The sequence below is a fragment of the Petromyzon marinus genome, chromosome 18 (genome assembly GCF_048934315.1).
Source record: "Petromyzon marinus isolate PM22_M1 ecotype Great Lakes invasive population chromosome 18, UKy_Petmar_22M1.pri1.0, whole genome shotgun sequence".
NCBI lineage: Eukaryota > Metazoa > Chordata > Hyperoartia > Petromyzontiformes > Petromyzontidae > Petromyzon > Petromyzon marinus.
Window position 1 is genome coordinate 6,019,927 of NC_133684.1, and position 16,417 is coordinate 6,036,343.

The 16,417-nt window shown below is 48.6% G+C and overlaps 1 protein-coding gene across 1 annotated transcript; it reads left to right on the forward strand.

Moving 5' to 3' along the window:
* The first annotated feature begins 2,051 nt into the window (after positions 1–2,051).
* RAB30 (RAB30, member RAS oncogene family) lies at positions 2,052–16,155 on the forward strand. Its single transcript, XM_032956633.2, has 5 exons — positions 2,052–2,193; positions 6,657–6,759; positions 8,481–8,564; positions 12,265–12,448; positions 13,147–16,155. Exons 2-5 carry the CDS (start codon positions 6,673–6,675, stop codon positions 13,422–13,424), a joined length of 633 nt encoding a protein of 210 aa, XP_032812524.1. The 5' UTR covers positions 2,052–2,193; positions 6,657–6,672; the 3' UTR covers positions 13,425–16,155.
* Positions 16,156–16,417: the final 262 nt, after the last annotated feature.

Genomic DNA, 16,417 nt, shown 5'->3' on the forward strand with positions numbered 1-16,417 from the left:
GTACCGTGGGAGCTGACCTTGGCGGTGGGGCGCTGACTTGGCACAAACATCTGGGATCTAGCAGAAGCAAATGAAGAATTGTGGCAACATCCGTGAATTGAGCATGAGGCCATAACATTTTAACCAGAGGACAAAATCCAGGTTTTCACAAACTTCACTGCGTTTAAAACTCAATTCGCAGGTACTTTCCTGGTCAAACCATGACTTTTGGCAACTTTAATTTTAAGGGCGCTTGACATAGCTTACAAAACGCTAACAATTATTTCGTTGGCATGGGACGTAAGAGAATTGTGGAATGAGTGACATGACAAGAGCGTACTCGGGCGGGGATCATAAAATAGTCGGGGAAGGAGTGGAGGGAAGATGAAAGAAAATGGGCAATGGAGAAGAGGAGAGCATTCAGAGAGAAACGGAAGGAGGTTTAGGGGTACTGCTTTAATGTACAAGGGAAGTGTATTCGAGTGGAGGGGTCCAAGGAGGGAGAAGGAAGCTGCTGCTCGTTATGAAATGTGCACGCAGAGACCGGCTCTGCCGATGTGACCAAACCATCCGGAGCGTCCTTGTCCGGTCTGGGAAGCTATTTACTATTTTTATTTCACCAGGTAAGGCCCACTGAGCTATTTAGCTGTTTTTCAGAAGCGACCGTGCCACAAATGCTCGTGATAATTTACAGCAGCCATATACTTTGAACGCATGTTGATTATAAATGGGGAGGGAAACACCGGAGGAACCGAGAAAAAAATCCACGCGACCACGGTGGGAACGTGCAAACTCAATTTACAGGGGGCAGTGTCGGGATCGAATCCACGACCTCCTGCATATCAGGCGAGGGAGATAACATCTTGACACCACGGCGCCCCTGTTGGGTAGCATACATACGCCGTCACCAATGCATCGTGGGATTCATGCAACACGAAGTCAAAGATTTTTTGTATAGCCTCATTGTTGGGGCGAGTGCGGTAAGCGAGTAATACCTATAAAGCATCTTTATTTAGTTTGGAGGAATCGGATGAGCTCCGAAGCTCTTTTTCACGTCCAATTTGAGCGGGTTGGAAAGTTAATACAGCAAACGATGCAAACACTAAGTCCGATTCATCAAGCTTAAGGTAAGGCAGCAAAAACAAACAAAAACTGTCCCTCACCACACCAAGAAAACAAGTCCAATAAAATGGCACATTAACATTGAACTATAGATACAGCGGTAAGGATCCGTTACAAATCACATTTGCAAATCAATATACTGGAGGAATCTGATAAGTTATAAAGCTCTTTCCACATGTCCAGGAGGAGCAACAATACAAACACGATCGGAGTGCAGAGTATATGAAATGTAAACAAATCACTTAAAAACAAACCAATTTTAACTAAACACGTTTTTTTTACTTACCAAGTAACGAGCTATGAGCTTTTTCAGAAGCGACCTGGCCACAAATGATAGCTCAACGAGAAGTGGCTTATGTGGAATTTAATGCAGCAAAATGATCTAAATGCACGTTTATAGATGTCGAGGGGTAAACCGGAGGACCCGGAGAGAAAAATATATAACGACGCCACCACGGGGCCAGAGAACATGCTGTCGCATGCCTGTCAACCCCTTCTCAGTGCCTACCCTAGTACAAACCAATTCAGACCTTATTGGTCACTCCGTGTCCTTATAAATCTCAACGTTCATCCTACGAAGTCCCATCACTACGGATAAACAAATAGACAAACATTTTCACGTATTGAAACGGCTGTACGCCGTATGGACCTGAAAACTCAATTTCCCTGTACAAGAATACGGATACACCGTGTGGGTTTAACAGCTATGCTATCGGGAATCAGCGCCCCGTGTTCAACGTAATTATTATGGTTATAACCAATGCTAATTTCGCACAATGGGGCCCGCTCCTAAGCGAGCTGCCATATTCAATCGACCATACACGTGGGTCAAACAATGTTCCCCCCCGTTGCTTAAACAAATTAGGATTTACAATCGGGCTCCCGCCTGCTTCCTATTGGCCAGCCCCGTCTGCCCCCCCCCTACCCACCCCACCCGCCGGGGGACAATAGCCCCCTACCCCACCCCCCGGCATTGTTTCCGGCCCCACCTCCGGAAGCGGGCGTGGCCACGCTAGAGCATTACGTCACCTCGTGTTCTCCCATCTGTGATGTTGTAACGGAGTTGGTGGGCGCTTACAACACGGGGGGGAGGTAAGATAATTGTGTCTCTGTGTGTGCGTGTCCAATGTGCGTGTTGATTGTGTCATTGTCCGTTGCGTAAAATTTTTGCAAGTTGTGTTTTTTCTTCTTCTTTCTACTTACACGAGCAAATGCATGGGGAGAACGGTCGGTCAAGAACACGTTGTTTGCTTTCACTTGTCACGGTTTTTTTTTAAATGCTCGAATGTGGTTCAGTAAGTGTCGGGTCTATGGGGTGTGTGTGTGGGGGTGTATGTAGGTGTGTGTGGGGTTTGTGTGTGTGTATGGGTGTTGGGTGTGTATGGGTGTTGGGTGTGTATGGGTGTGGGGTGTGTATGGGTGTGGGGTGTGTATGTGTGTGGGTGTGTGTGTATGTGCGGGGGTGTGTGTGTGTATGGGTGTGGGGTGTATGTGTATGGGTGTGCGGTGTGTTTGTGTATGGGTGTGGGGTGTGTGTATGGATGTGGGGTGTGTGTGTATGAGTGTGAATGCGTTTGTCTTTGTATGGGTGTGTATGTATGGGGTTTATGTGTGTGCCTTTATGTATGAGTGTCAGTGCATGTATGTTTGGGATATGTCCTTTATGTGTGGGTGTGTTTGTGAGTTTGTACGAACGGTATAGGTGTGTGTGCTATTGGGCAATCATGTGTATCATTGTGTATATGTATGTAATGGGTGTGTATATGTGTGCGCGCATGTGCGTGTGTGGATGGTTGTGTACGCATAATTATGGGAGTTTGCGTATGGGTGCGTGTGTGTTTGTGCCATTGTGTGTATATGTGGGTGCCTGTGGTAAGTGTATTTGCCTATGCGTATATGCGCGTGTGTTTAATGTATGTGCCAGTCTATATGTACTGGTGTATTATGGAAGTATGAATGTGAATTATACAGTACTTGTAATGTGTGTGTGCATGTGTATGTGACATTTCGCGTGACGACTTCAAAGTGCACCTAGCCTGGCACAAGCGCTGTGATGACATCACCCGTCACTTCGTGGCGGATGGCGGCTGCTGTTCACAAGTATACGAGTGTGTGTGTGTCTGTGTGACTGTCTGTGTGAGTGTCTGTGTGTGTGAGTGTCTGTGTGTGTGAGTGTCTGTGTGTGTGAGTGTCTGTGTGTGTGAGTGTCTGTGTGTGTAAGTGTCTGTGTGTGTGAGTGTGTCTGTGTGTGAGTCTGTCTGTGTGTGTGAGTGTGTCTGTGTGTGAGTCTATGTTTGCGTGTCTGTGTGTGTGTGTCTCTGTGTGAGTGTGTGTGAGTCTATGATTGCGTGTCTGTGTGTGTGACTGTGTGAGTGTGTGTGCGAGTCTATGTTTGTGTGTCTGTGTGTGTGAGTGTGTGAGTGTGTCTGTGAGTGTCTGTGTGTGTCTGTGTGTTTGAGTGTGTGTGTCTGTGCGTGTGTGACTGTGTGTGAGTGTGTCTGTGTGTGTGAGTGTGTGTGAGTGTGTCTGTGTGTGTGAGTGTGTCTGTGTGTGTGTGTCTGTGTGTGTGTATGGGGAGCGGTAGTGTAGCGGTTAGCGCGCTGCGCTATGAACTTGGCGACCCGAGTTCGATTCCCGCTCACGGCCAACACCGGTGACGATTATCTGAACCGGTCCTGGGCCTCCCCTAGGTCGACTCAACCTCAAATGAGTACCTGGTGCGGTGTGTAAACATCGCCACTGGGGAGACAAAGGCGGTCGGGCGTGGTGCTGGCCACCCACCCCCTCGTGTGCCGTTCCGGCTTTCATAGGTGCTCGCTAACAGCACTTGCCCCTACAGTCTGTTAATGCTACACGGGGGATCTTTGTGTTTTTGTGAATGTGTGTGCACACTCTCACTGGAAGTCTGTGTGACTGTGTTGCCTGTGTGTATGTCTTCTGCCTTCCATTCTCTGTCTCACTTCTTCCACGTCTCTGGGTCTCGATGAACATCTCTGTTTAAGTTAACCGTGTCTCACCGCATCTGCATGCGTCTCTAATGTTTTTGCCATGCACGGCTTCGTGTCTGTAATGCTGTTATCATCTGCATCTCACTTTGTCTCTTTCTCAGTGTCTATTTGTATCTCTCTGGACCCATCCGTTCTGCGTGTCTTGGTGTGTCTGGATCTCCCATGTCTCTGTTTTTAGCGAAGTCTGCCTCGGTGTATTTGTGTTGTCTGTTTCTCATTGTTTGTCTCTGATTCTCTCTCTCCCTACATGTCCATTCAAGAGCCGAATGGCTCACAGGGCTATACCAAATAAATGAAACCAAATGAAAAATTATTATGTATAACTCTGTTTCTGTGTTCGTATGTCTCTTAAATGTTGTCGTCTATGCCGTGTCATTGTCTCACCAATTCTGCGTTCTTGTCTGTCTCTATGTCTGGTCTTCGCCATCGTCTCCGAGTCTCAGTCAACAACCCCTTATCTTATTACAGACCAATTCAGACCTTACTGGTCCACCCCCGTGCCCCTTGTAAATCTCAACGTTCATCCTACAAAGTCACCATCGCAAGGGAGAAACACAAACAAAATAGGCAATGTCCCTGTGGTTATACATAACCACAGGGACATACATAACCACAGGGACAGTGTTTTTATTGTTGCCCGTACTGAAACGGCTGTACGCCGTATGGACCTGAAAACTCAATGTCCCTTGTACAAGAATACTGGTGTGTAAACCGTGTGGGTTGACAGGGATGGTGTCTCCCAAAGTCTTCGTGTGTGTCTCTCTGTGTGTGTGTGTTCACCTCGCTCGTGAGGACTCCCCGTGTATAGGGTGACGTCATGGGACATCCAGAGCGGAGATTCCACGCAGCTCGGCTCTCCCTTTGCTCAAATCCTCAAGAATCCTCGGCAATTCGACTCATTTCGCACGGACACGCAGAGACAGAGACGGAGAGAGAGAGACGATACATTAAAAAAGCAACCGCGTGTTCGTTTTGCAGCAAGCTTACAAAAATATCACGCGAACATTTACCAAACTTCACACCTACTGCCCCCAATCGCATTACAACGGAGCGTTGAGAACACTGTGTAATTAGCTCAATTATTAATCCCGAGTACAGAAATGTGTGTCTCGCCATTTAAAACCAGCGTTGGGGCAAAGTGCTATTCTCATTGTGCTGCTGTGAGCCGGTGATGACCATTTCACAATCGCATTGCAGATAACAACCTCTCTCCATCCACGGTTAGCTTCCCACAAAGTGGTAGTAGTTTTATTGTTCCTGGACGGATGATGATGTGCTGAGAGTCAAACCCCCTCCCCCTTTTTCCCCCCCCTCTCCCCCCCCATCACCTCTCAACTGAAATATTTTCACGACCAAATGAGCCCTGAATATGCCAGATCTCGTCAGGTATTCGAGGCTAAGCAGGTTTGGTCCTGGCTAGTACTTGAATGGCAGACTGCTTGGGAACAACATGTATTGTAGGCTTGGACAGGAGATGGCAGAACAGAAATTGATTCATCAATCGATGCGTGTGGAGCTTTTGAGCGTCGTCACCACCCTCGCATGACTGCTGGGTTTTCTCCGTGTTCTCCGGTTTGCCGGCACACGACGCCACGCAAACGCCTTAACCATGCAATTGGCAAAACATCACCGCCAATTTAGCAGGAACCCTCCTGCTGTACGAATCTTGAGACTCTGCGAGGCTCTCGGTAAAGGAAGGACATCGCTGTTTGTCTCATAGAGCCATTCGACACGGTAACGACCGGCCGCAGGTTCACTCGGTCCCTTAAATAAAGGTCACGGAGTTGCTCGCATACATCACCGCACAGCGAGCACATTGCGTGCAGTGACATCACCTCGCGCCTAAGAGATAACGCATGCGCGCATGTGAGTGTGCTAGTTGGGCTGCCAGTGACGATTGCCTGAACCAGTCAGTCGTGGGGCTCTCCTTGGTCGACTCGGCCTCAAATGAGTACCCGGTTCTGTGTGTAAACATCACCACCGGGGAGACAAAGGCGGTCGGGTGTGGTGTTGGCCGCCAACCCCCCTCGTGTGCCATGCCGGCCTTCATAGATGCTCGCTAACAACACTTGCCGCAACAGTCTGTTAAGGTTAGACGGGATCATTGTCTTTTGATTGTGTATGCGTGCATGTGCCAGTGTCCATGTGTATGTATGTATGTGTGCTGTGGCGCAGTGTGTACCGAACCTGGTGACCCTCGATTCCCAACCCTGGCCCATGTCAGTGGTCAATTTGTGAACCGGTCCTGGGCTTCCCCAAGGTAGACCCAGCCATAAAATAGTACCCAGTGCATTGCATAAACATTTTGTGCGCTGTACCGTGTCGGCCTTTAGTCAATGCTCGCTAACGGCAGGTGCCCCAACAGTGTTGATTCGGGCTCTGCGGAGGAGATATTTCCGGGTTTGTGTCCATTTACATCGAATCGCCCGAGAGATTATAACTCTTAAATAGGTTCTCGCTTAACAGCACGTGCACCCGACAGTTTGATAAGAGTCTGCACGGGGGGGGGGGTGGTGGTGGTGTGTCTGTGTTTGTGTCCATTGACAGGGGATGACCCAGGAGGATGGAAGACTGTGACCTACTCTTCAAGATCGTTCTCATCGGTAACGCGGGGGTCGGCAAGACCTGCCTCGTGCGGAGGTTCACGCAGGTTTGAGCAACACCCCCCCACCACTCTTACCCGTGACCTCTGACCCCAAGCCCAACTCCACCCAAGGACAACGTACCCTTGAAAGGCCACTTTGTTGAGCTATCATTTGTGATGGCCAGGTCACTTATGAAAATAAGTTAATACCTCAGTGGGCTTTTGCTTCGCAGGATGGGGATGGTTTAGTTTTACTCGCGTGAGTTTTTTGGTGATTTGTTCACCTTCTACTTTGCACGACTGTCGTGTTTTTTGTATTGTTGGTTGTTGTAACGTTCTTACCTGCCCCTCCTGAACATCTGTGACAAAGACCTTGACAGCTCATCGAATTCCTCCTGTATGAATAAATAATGATGGCACGTTGCATGGGATTACAATAAGTGATAGGTTCCATCAAAAGTAGTGAGTAATAATATATGACTGGCCAAAAAACATTTTAAAAATAGACAAAACGTTCTGCCCTCTCACCCATCTCTTTTCTCCGCCCCATGCGTGGTTATTTAAAGAAAATCTCAGCCAATCCTGTGAGATCCCAGCAATTGAGCTCTGTAAATAAGGTTCCAGCATGACCTGTAACATCGTGATGACGCATGTTTACTGTTGCAATGTGCCATACATCGCGTATGTGAAATTAATTAAAATCTTTTCAATAAATAAGATGACAAAATCCAGGAAGAAGGTCGTTAAAACGCAGCAACTCGTGACAATCTGCAACGAAAGAGGCATAGACCATTTCAATTAAAATGTGCATGTGACTCGAGAAGTCATTGAATACATATTCAATAACTCGATGGAACAGTTGAATCATCGGGGATTGTATTCGCACCTGTGGCAGTAATGTTCCCGAAGCAACACTTTTGAGCGACGAAAAGATGGAATTGATTCAACGTTTAGTATAATCACCAGCTCATTCCAAATTACAGATGCGGCGAATGAGAAGGCTCTGTGACCCCTGAAAGATCCAACAGTAGCAGAAATTTAGATGAATACAGTGCCTAAAAGCCGCTGTGTTGCAGTGTGCGTCATTTAATACGTGGATGCCCTGATATGACAAAGATGTCGTGGGGTTGGGTCATGACTTCATGACGGTTTTTATGACAACGGCACGCTCTTTTGCACAGACAATGAGAGGAATGGAACATTCCGCTCTGGTCGTCCCAGTCCCATTGTCAGCACTTCTCTCGGTCATGCAAAGTGGAAATCAGTTTCATAGATTATTCTTTTTTAAAATGGTTTGATTACGCCGAGTTTTTACAAACATCTTTGGAGAATTAATTTTCAATTGGGAGGGCCATGTTTGATTAATTAAGATTTAATTGTAATTGGTGTTTTTTCTTCTTATTCTTGTCATTTACACATTTAAACAATTTTCCCTTTGGACAAATCTCCCGCAATGCGCCCGGTCTCGGCGGGTCTCGGAATCCAAACGGCAATGAGCCCAGGTGTGATGGGCTGCGGGGGGACTACGTGCTGGACAGTAGAGGGCAACGCAGAACAATCTCGACGTTGTAGTGTACTTGTATGTTCACAAGCCAGTGCTCCCCCACTTCACCGACCTGCATTGACCAGCATAATGAATTGTGGTCAAATAACGCACACGACCCACCCGGCGTGGGGAGAAACCTCACCCAGCAGTGGACTGACAAAGGGCTGTGGACGTGTACGCGTGTGGCTGTGCGGTTGTGTGCGCGTGTGTGGTTGTGGTTGTGTGGGGTGTTTGTGTGTAGGGGCTCTTCCCGCCCGGACAGGGAGCCACCATCGGTGTGGACTTCATGATCAAGACCGTGGAGGTGGACGGAACCAAGATCAAGGTGCCCAGCATCAACTACACAAACTTTCACAATAGCCAACAGCAGCGTACACGTACCTACAGCCTATCACTGCCAACAGCCTACCGATGCCAACAGCCTACACATGCAACAGCCTATACATGCCAACAGCCTTTATATACCAACAGCCTACTCATACCGACAGCATGCTCATTCCAAGTCTATAAATCCCAGCATCCTAATCTTTCCAAACAGCCAAAACAGCAATCTACAGTGAGGGAAAAAAAGTATTTGATCCCCTGCTGATTTTGTACGTTTGCCCACTGACAAAGAAATGATCATTCTATAATTTTAATGGTAGGTTTATTTGAACAGTGAGAGACAAGAACAACAACAAAATCCAGAAAAACGCATGTCAAAAATGTTATAAATTTATTTGCATTTTAATGAGGGAAATAAGTATTTGACCCCTCTGCAAAACATGACTTAGTACTTGGTGGCAAAACCCTTGTTGGCAATCACAGAGGTCAGACGTTTCTTGTAGTTGGCCACCAGGTTTGCACACATCTCAGGAGAGATTTTGTCCCACTCCTCTTTGCAGATCTTCTCCAAGTCATTAAGGTTTCGAGGCTGACGTTTGGCAACTCGAGCCTTCAGCTCCCTCCACAGATTTTCTATGGGATTAAGGTCTGGAGACTGGCTAGGCCACTCCAGGACCTTAATGTGCGTCTTCTTGAGCCACTCATTTGTTGTCTTGGCCGTGTGTTTTGGGTCATTGTCATGCTGAAATACCCATCCACGACCCATTTTCAATGCCCTGGCTGAAGGAAGGAGGTTCTCACCCAAGATTTGACGGTATATGGCCCCGTCCATCGTCCCTTTGATGCGGTGAAGTTGTCCTGTCCCCTTAGCAGAAAAACACCCCATAAGCATAATGTTTCCACCTCCATGTTTGACGGTGGGGATGGTGTTCTTGGGGTCATAGGCAGCATTCCTCCTCCAAACACGGCGAGTTGAGTTGATGCCAAAAAGCTCCATTTTGGTCTCATCTGACCACAACACTTTCACCCAGTTGTCCTCTGAATCATTCAGATGTTCATTGGCAAACTTCAGACGGGCAAGTATATGTGCTTTCTTGAGCGGGCGCTGCAGGATTTCAGTCCTTCGCGGCGTAGTGTGTCACCAATTGTTTTCTTGGTGACTATGGTCCCAGCTGCCTTGAGATCATTGACAATATCCTCCCGTGTAGTTCTGGGCTGATTCCTCACCGTTCTCATGATCATTGCAACTCCACGAGGTGAGATCTTGCATGGAGCCCCAGGCCGAGGGAGATTGACAGTTCTTTTGTGTTTCTTCCGTTTGCGAATAATCGCACCAACTGTTGTCACCTTCTCACCAAGCTGCTTGGCAATTGTCTTGTAGCCCATTCAAGCCTTGTGTAGGTCTACAATCTTGTCCCTGACATCCTTGGAGATTTCTTTGGTCTTGGCCATGGTGGACAGTTTGGAATCTGATTGATTGATTGCTTCTGTGGACAGGTTTCTTTTATACAGGTAACAAGGTGAGATTAGGAGCACTCCCTTTAAGAGTGTGCTCCTAATCTTGGCTCGTTACTTGTATAAAAGACACCTGGGAGCCAGAAATATTTCTGATTTAGAGGGGATCAAATACTTATTTCCCTCATTAAAATGCAAATCAATTTCTAACATTTTTGATATGCGTTTTTCTGGATTTTTTTGTTGTTATTCTGTCTCTCACTGTTCAAATAAACCTACTATTAAAATTATAGACTGATCATTTCTTTGTCAGTGGGCAAACGTACAAAATCAGCAGGGGATCAAATACTTTTTTTCCCTCACTGTATCCAATGTTAAAATAACTATTTTCCCAACAGTTTCACCCTGCCTACATCCTAAAGCCTAGCAACTGTCTACAGATGCCACAGCAGCCTTAAACTAGCAACTGCCTACCCACAGCAGCCGCATTACCCCTACCGACAGTGTGACCTTGCAATGTTCATGGCCAGACGGGCAATCGCCGATCATGCCGCTGTCACAACCCTGGCAACAGACGACGCCTTGCAAGCACACTTGGGTGCACGTACGTGTGAGTGTGTGTACGTTCGATTCTCACTGACGGGCCACCATCAGTGATGAAGATCTGAACCAGGCTTGGGCCACGCCTAGGTCGACTTACTCTTAAATGGAACCTGGTGTGGCATGTAAACATCAACACCGGAGAGAAAAAGGTAGCCGGGCATGGAGCTTGTGTTTTTGTATATATATGCACATGCGTGCGTTTTTTGTATCTGTATATGTGTTGCCACAGTGGGCAGCACAGGTGGTGCATCTGCCAGTCATCTCAGTCAGTCAGTCCACCTGGGTCTATCCCATGACCTACCTTCGACACTTCACGCGATGGCCTCAAAGTGCACCGAGCCTTTCCCAAGCGCCGTAGTGACGTAAATACCAATTAGTGGCGAATGGCGGCTGTTGTTCTTTTTGTGTTACGTGCGTGCTCGTGAACACATGTGCTGGTGCACGTGCTCACATACGTACCTACTCTTGTTGTGTTGTGTGGGTGCTCGTGAGCACGTGTGCTCGTGTGCATGCTCGCGTATGCGTGGTTATGTTTTGCCCAGTTGGCCGGGGTGCTTTTTCCCGTAAAACTTTGTTTTGTTTAACGCGACAAAAAAAGAAAGTTCACTCCCACCGTCCACAGCAACAGTTGGCTCCTGTCCACGTGCCGTACGGTTTCCCTTACCCAGGCCCTCATCGCTCTCATGTCTCGCTTTTCTCGTGTACGCGCCTGCTCTTTTGAATTCCCCACACGCCTCCTTATAAAGGAAAATCCCCTGATGGTGGCAGCGGTGGTAGCTGCACACCCCCTTCGTGTGCCATGCCGGAATTCGTAGATGCTACTCGCTAACAGCACTTGCCCCAACAGTCTGTTAAGGCGATACGGGGGGGGGAGGCATCTTTGTCTTTGGTGGCCGCACAGTTTGAAGTTGAGAATTTTTTTTCTTGTGGAAAGGCCGGGTGGGCAATCGATCGCGGGCTACCGTAGGCCATCTCATCCCACCAACGCCTTTCGCCACTGTCGCGCTTACACTTCAGTGGGAATTTAATTCATCGTCGTCGTCATCAGCCGCGGTCGATCCACCGCCAGACGGAGGCCTCCTCTCGCCGTGTCGGTGTGAGGTCTCGTTCGACCGTGCTTCACCGCGTTGGGTCAATGTGGGATGGTGTCGCGGGGCGGGGTGTGTGTGTGTGTACGTACGTACGTATGTGTGTGTTTGCATGTTGAACTTCTTTCACACCGTACCTAGCCAACCGCGCTACCCGGAAGTGCGATTAGTAGGGGTATTGAGTAGTAATAGACGAGAGTGGTGGTGGTAGTAGGGGTATAGAGTAGTAATAGACGAGAGTGGTGGTGGTAGTAGGGGTACAGAGTAGTAATAGACGAGAGTGGTGGTGGTGGTAGTAGGGGTATAGGGTAGTTGAGTAGTAGTGGCTGTCTCAGCCTTCAACAGGCAGTGGATAGGTCATGGCATTATTGTCCTTCTATGACTCCCTTCCCAATCCATATTCTGACTCATTCATAAACGTTTTGTAAGCATTCCGGTTGCCCCAATTTATTCAACGGGTGGACCTGTACATTAATCTTTGACTTCTCCCATCTCAACCACCCGCCCCCCAACAACCTCTTCCCCGCCACCCATCCCACCCGTCGCACGACACAGCTGCAGATCTGGGACACGGCCGGGCAGGAGCGGTTCCGCTCGATCACGCAGAGCTACTACCGCAGCGCGCACGCGCTGGTGCTCACGTACGACGTCAGCAGCGAGGAGACGTTCGCCTGCCTTCCCGCGTGGCTGCGCGAGATGGAGCAGCACGCCAGCGCCCACGTGCCCCGCGTGCTCGTCGGTGAGGGCGGCGACGTAACGCGACGTAACGCGACGTGCAAAGCGACGTGCAAAGCGACGCGATGCAACGCGACGGAAAGTGGTCCGGCGTGGCGTTAGGGGTGATCGGGTTGTCCTGTCGCGATGGTTGTTTCCCAGTGCCAAAAATCAGTGGCGACGGTTTCCAGCTTGGCGGTTTTGTCGCTAAATCTAGCGCTGTTTTGTGTTTTCCCCTAAAGACAAGAGACAGACCCTCCGCTTTAAGATTTAGGAGCCATTCAAGCTCCTTGCCGTATCAATGTGCTTGGTACGATACTCGTTAAATTGTCTTGTGAAATATGATTTTTTAGGTCTACCTAGCGACACCTAGTGCCTTATTGAGGTTAGGACTGCCCGCTCACTAATCCTTACGCCGCTGCCGAGCATGCGTGCATTCACGTGAGTCTTTGCCTTGGCCCCGGTGTGTAGCGATTTACATGAGGTGGCTCGGAGCGATTGTCGCCAAATGTGTCTGTTGTAGCAATCCGCTTTCACCGTTGGTGATGGTGGCAGAATGATACGAAGTTACTTCCTGTGAGATCGCCTCACGTGAGGTGACCCCCCCCCCCCTCCTCAGGAAGCTACCTTACAGATGAGGGCAACTAAAAATAGCGTACCGCTGTCTGCCAAGCCAACTTTCCCGTCCGTCCGTCCGTCCGTCCGTCTGTCCCCGACACGCAGGAAACAAGCTGGACCTGGCCGACGTGCGGCAAGTGACCCGTGAGCAGGCCGAGGCCTTCGCCCGCCTGCACGGCCTGCGCTACCTCGAGACGTCAGCCAAGGAGGCGGAGAACGTCGAGCGCCTCTTCGTGGAGCTGGCGCGACGGCTGGCGCTGGACGCGAGACAGCCCGCCCTGGGCGACGCCCCGGGCCCTCCGCGCTCCCACTCGTGCGGCCCTGGAGGCCTCCCCGGCGACGGGAAACCCGTCAGCTACTTCACCTCCTGCTGCAACCTCTGAGGGGGGGGGGGGGAACGGGAGCCGCACTGCTCCCGGCTCCCGGCTCCCGGCTTCATGGTCACGGGGAAAGGCTGAGCCCGCGTGGTTCGTTGAGCGAGCCGCTGAGCTGGGTTCGCGTCCAGTGGTGGGGTAGGGCAGGGACTAGCGCGGGGCACCTAGAGCGAGCACCGTTTGGCCACCCCCCATACCCCCCCCCCCCCCCCCCCCCCATCATTTATGGTTGTGCTACGAGGCTCGCACGGAATTGTGGGTACATCGCCACTGCACACCATTGGAGGTGTATAAACCACATTGCAGCGCAGCAAAGAAAAAATACCCTAAACGATGTCGTGTTATTTAAATAAATTGCGTTCTTTAATTAAGAGCTTTCGCAAGGGGTGATCTGGGTAGGAGAAAAAAAAATACAATATTTGGGCGACATTATGGGATATTGTATGCAATAGATAATTGTTAAAACATGGATAAAAAAATGAAACGAAATTTTTCCAACATTTAACCACCCCGGTGGTGGTAGTGGTGGCAGTGGCGGCAGCGGTGTTGGTGTCTGGAGGTGGTGGGTGGCCCTACTCATGGAAACATCTGCAACCGATGACCCTCCCACCACATCGACCGCTTCCCCGAGACCCCAGGCAGAGAAACTAAACAACAGAACGATGGTGCTCACTCCTTGGCATCATCGCGCGTACAGGATGGAAGTCGTCGTGGGATGCGCCAGAAACACCGAGGCGCGCTCCGCGAAGCGCCCTTGCGGAAACTCTTCGCCCGGAAAGGACATGTTGCTGCGATAAGAGATTTCCAACGAACGGTTACACACAAAAAAATGAAAATGTATTTGCAACATTGCTGTGTTTGTGGGGTGTTGGTGTTTGAGTGCCTGTCCCAAGAATGATAAAGATCCTCCACTTTGCTTCATTAGCTACCGAGGCAAGTGCCTATAAAAGCCGGTAAGACGGACGAACGTGCGATGCTCGCCAGATAGCAACCCACTCTTGGCCCCCTTTGTCTCTGCAGTGCACAAAGTTTGTCTTGGCAGTCGGAAGCTAACGGAGGGATCTTCGTCTTTTTGTCCTGAAAGTGAGGTATTTGTGTTTTCTGGTCGTGTTTCCTTTAGAAAGTGGGAGGTGGACGCGTGGTGACATCATCGTGGTCTAAACCCTGAAGTCTTCACCCCTCCCTTGGAAGGGCAGAATGAGGTTTTTGGAGTTCCAATATAGCAGTGAAGTTTATCGAGTGACGTCCAGTTATTGTATTATTACAAACACGAATCCCAATTCCGAAAGTGCCAAAACTTATTCTGAGAAGGTTGGCTGGCAGTCGGTAGGCAACGCTTTGTGTAGATTTTTTTACTTTTGACGATTTTCTTCGAATGACAAGACAAAAGGACCACAGGTTTAGATGTCGCTGGGGTTCTCGAGGAACGCGCTTAAAAAGGCATGCGATGGTGTACGAGGTGAGATGTGTTTAGTCACCAGCCAAACGTGGGAACCTAAAACACGCACGCACGCACGATAGGGCTGCTCAAAATGTTTTCGAATTGAAACACTGAAATAAAGAGATACGCACAGGACCCCATGTACCGCGCGTGCGTACTCGGCGTGGTAACGTGAAACGTGAACGTGCCTATTCAATGAAATGGATAGCACAAGTGTATTGAGTAGTCTTGTCGGCCAGGAAGTTTGTACCACCTGAATTGCCAAAACGTCTGTGCTAAGGAGTTATTTATATGGCGGAGGGAGCATCGGTCGCACTGCTGTTGATGGTTGTCGTCCGTTCGCCGCAATGGATGGACGAGTCTTGTCTTAACAATAGTTGTTGAGCCTTGTCTGCTATTTGCTCAATATCTTGTCGTTCTGCGACTCGCAGATGACGCTGGCCATACATAATCAGTAGTTTCACTAAAATTTTATCGCTGAAAGTGGTACTGGCAAAATTTAATTATCCGATCTGAGCCGATAGACTAGAATGTGTGGTTTACAAAAAAAGTGTAGTCAACATCTCATAAATCTTTGACTGCTCTTTTTGTTTATAAAAGCTGGGATATTAATAGAAGTGTTTTTATGATTGTTATAATTAAATGTGAATACTGTAGGTAATTTAACAAACAGGATATAGTTAAGTTATTGACCAAGTCTGAAACTGAATAGCGTGTTTTGTTTTCTAAAAACAGGTGTAAATATATTTTAGACGTAAATGCATTTGTTTTGTTCGTGATTAGGCTGCGTTAACATTTCAGTTATGACAACAAGAGATTAAATGAAGATGCTTTGATTTGAGATGCTGCCAATGTGAACATTTGTCGATGTAACTGTCAGTTTTGTTCTTGATGTTTGTTGTCAGCTACTGAACTTGAACTTGCAGTATGTTTCACACAAACAGACCAACATCCCGGATTCTTAGTGCAAGGATGCTGTTTGCGAGCACCTATTAAGGCCGACGCACAGCACCCATGTTAGAATCGGTGGTGGGGTGCGCAACACGCAAGCCAGGGCCACCTTTGTCTCCCCAATGATAATGTGTGCGACGTCACGGCCAATATAGGTTAATCGTTTTAGGCCGAGTTGACCTAGGGATTGACAGCGGATATCAATTGCTGCCTAGTGTGATGTTCATCATAGCCTGGCATTGAGCCTAGGCTGCCGTAATCATTGACCGCTATTGCACTCATCACACACGCGCACAGGCACAACGGGCACCGTGTATTTGGTACTAATAAATGTTTTGCGATACAAAATGCGTTCCCTGCTGTTGTTTGACTATATTTGTGCATAACAGCTGTGGTCGAGTGTTGTAGTGTCAAGATGAGGGTTCAGTTTTAGGTCAGAGTTGGGGTTAAGGTACAGGATCAAGACTTGTGAGATATGAGGGAAATATTGCTTCAACTTTGACTCGTCTTTCCTTCTAGAACTGACCTTTATGACATAACAAAAGCTCGACACATTTGTCAACGCCACTAGGTCTGGCGATGTCCACTCCAAATTTTTCTGCCTACTCTG

Excerpts from the sequence above, each read along its gene's own strand:
- RAB30 (XM_032956633.2), top strand. The coding sequence starts at position 6,673 with ATGGAAGACTGTGACCTACTCTTCAAGATCGTTCTCATCGGTAACGCG. Across the intron at positions 8,565-12,264 it reads TGGACGGAACCAAGATCAAG|CTGCAGATCTGGGACACGGC; the intron begins GTGCCCAGCATC and ends CGCACGACACAG. Across the intron at positions 12,449-13,146 it reads CGTGCCCCGCGTGCTCGTCG|GAAACAAGCTGGACCTGGCC; the intron begins GTGAGGGCGGCG and ends CCCGACACGCAG.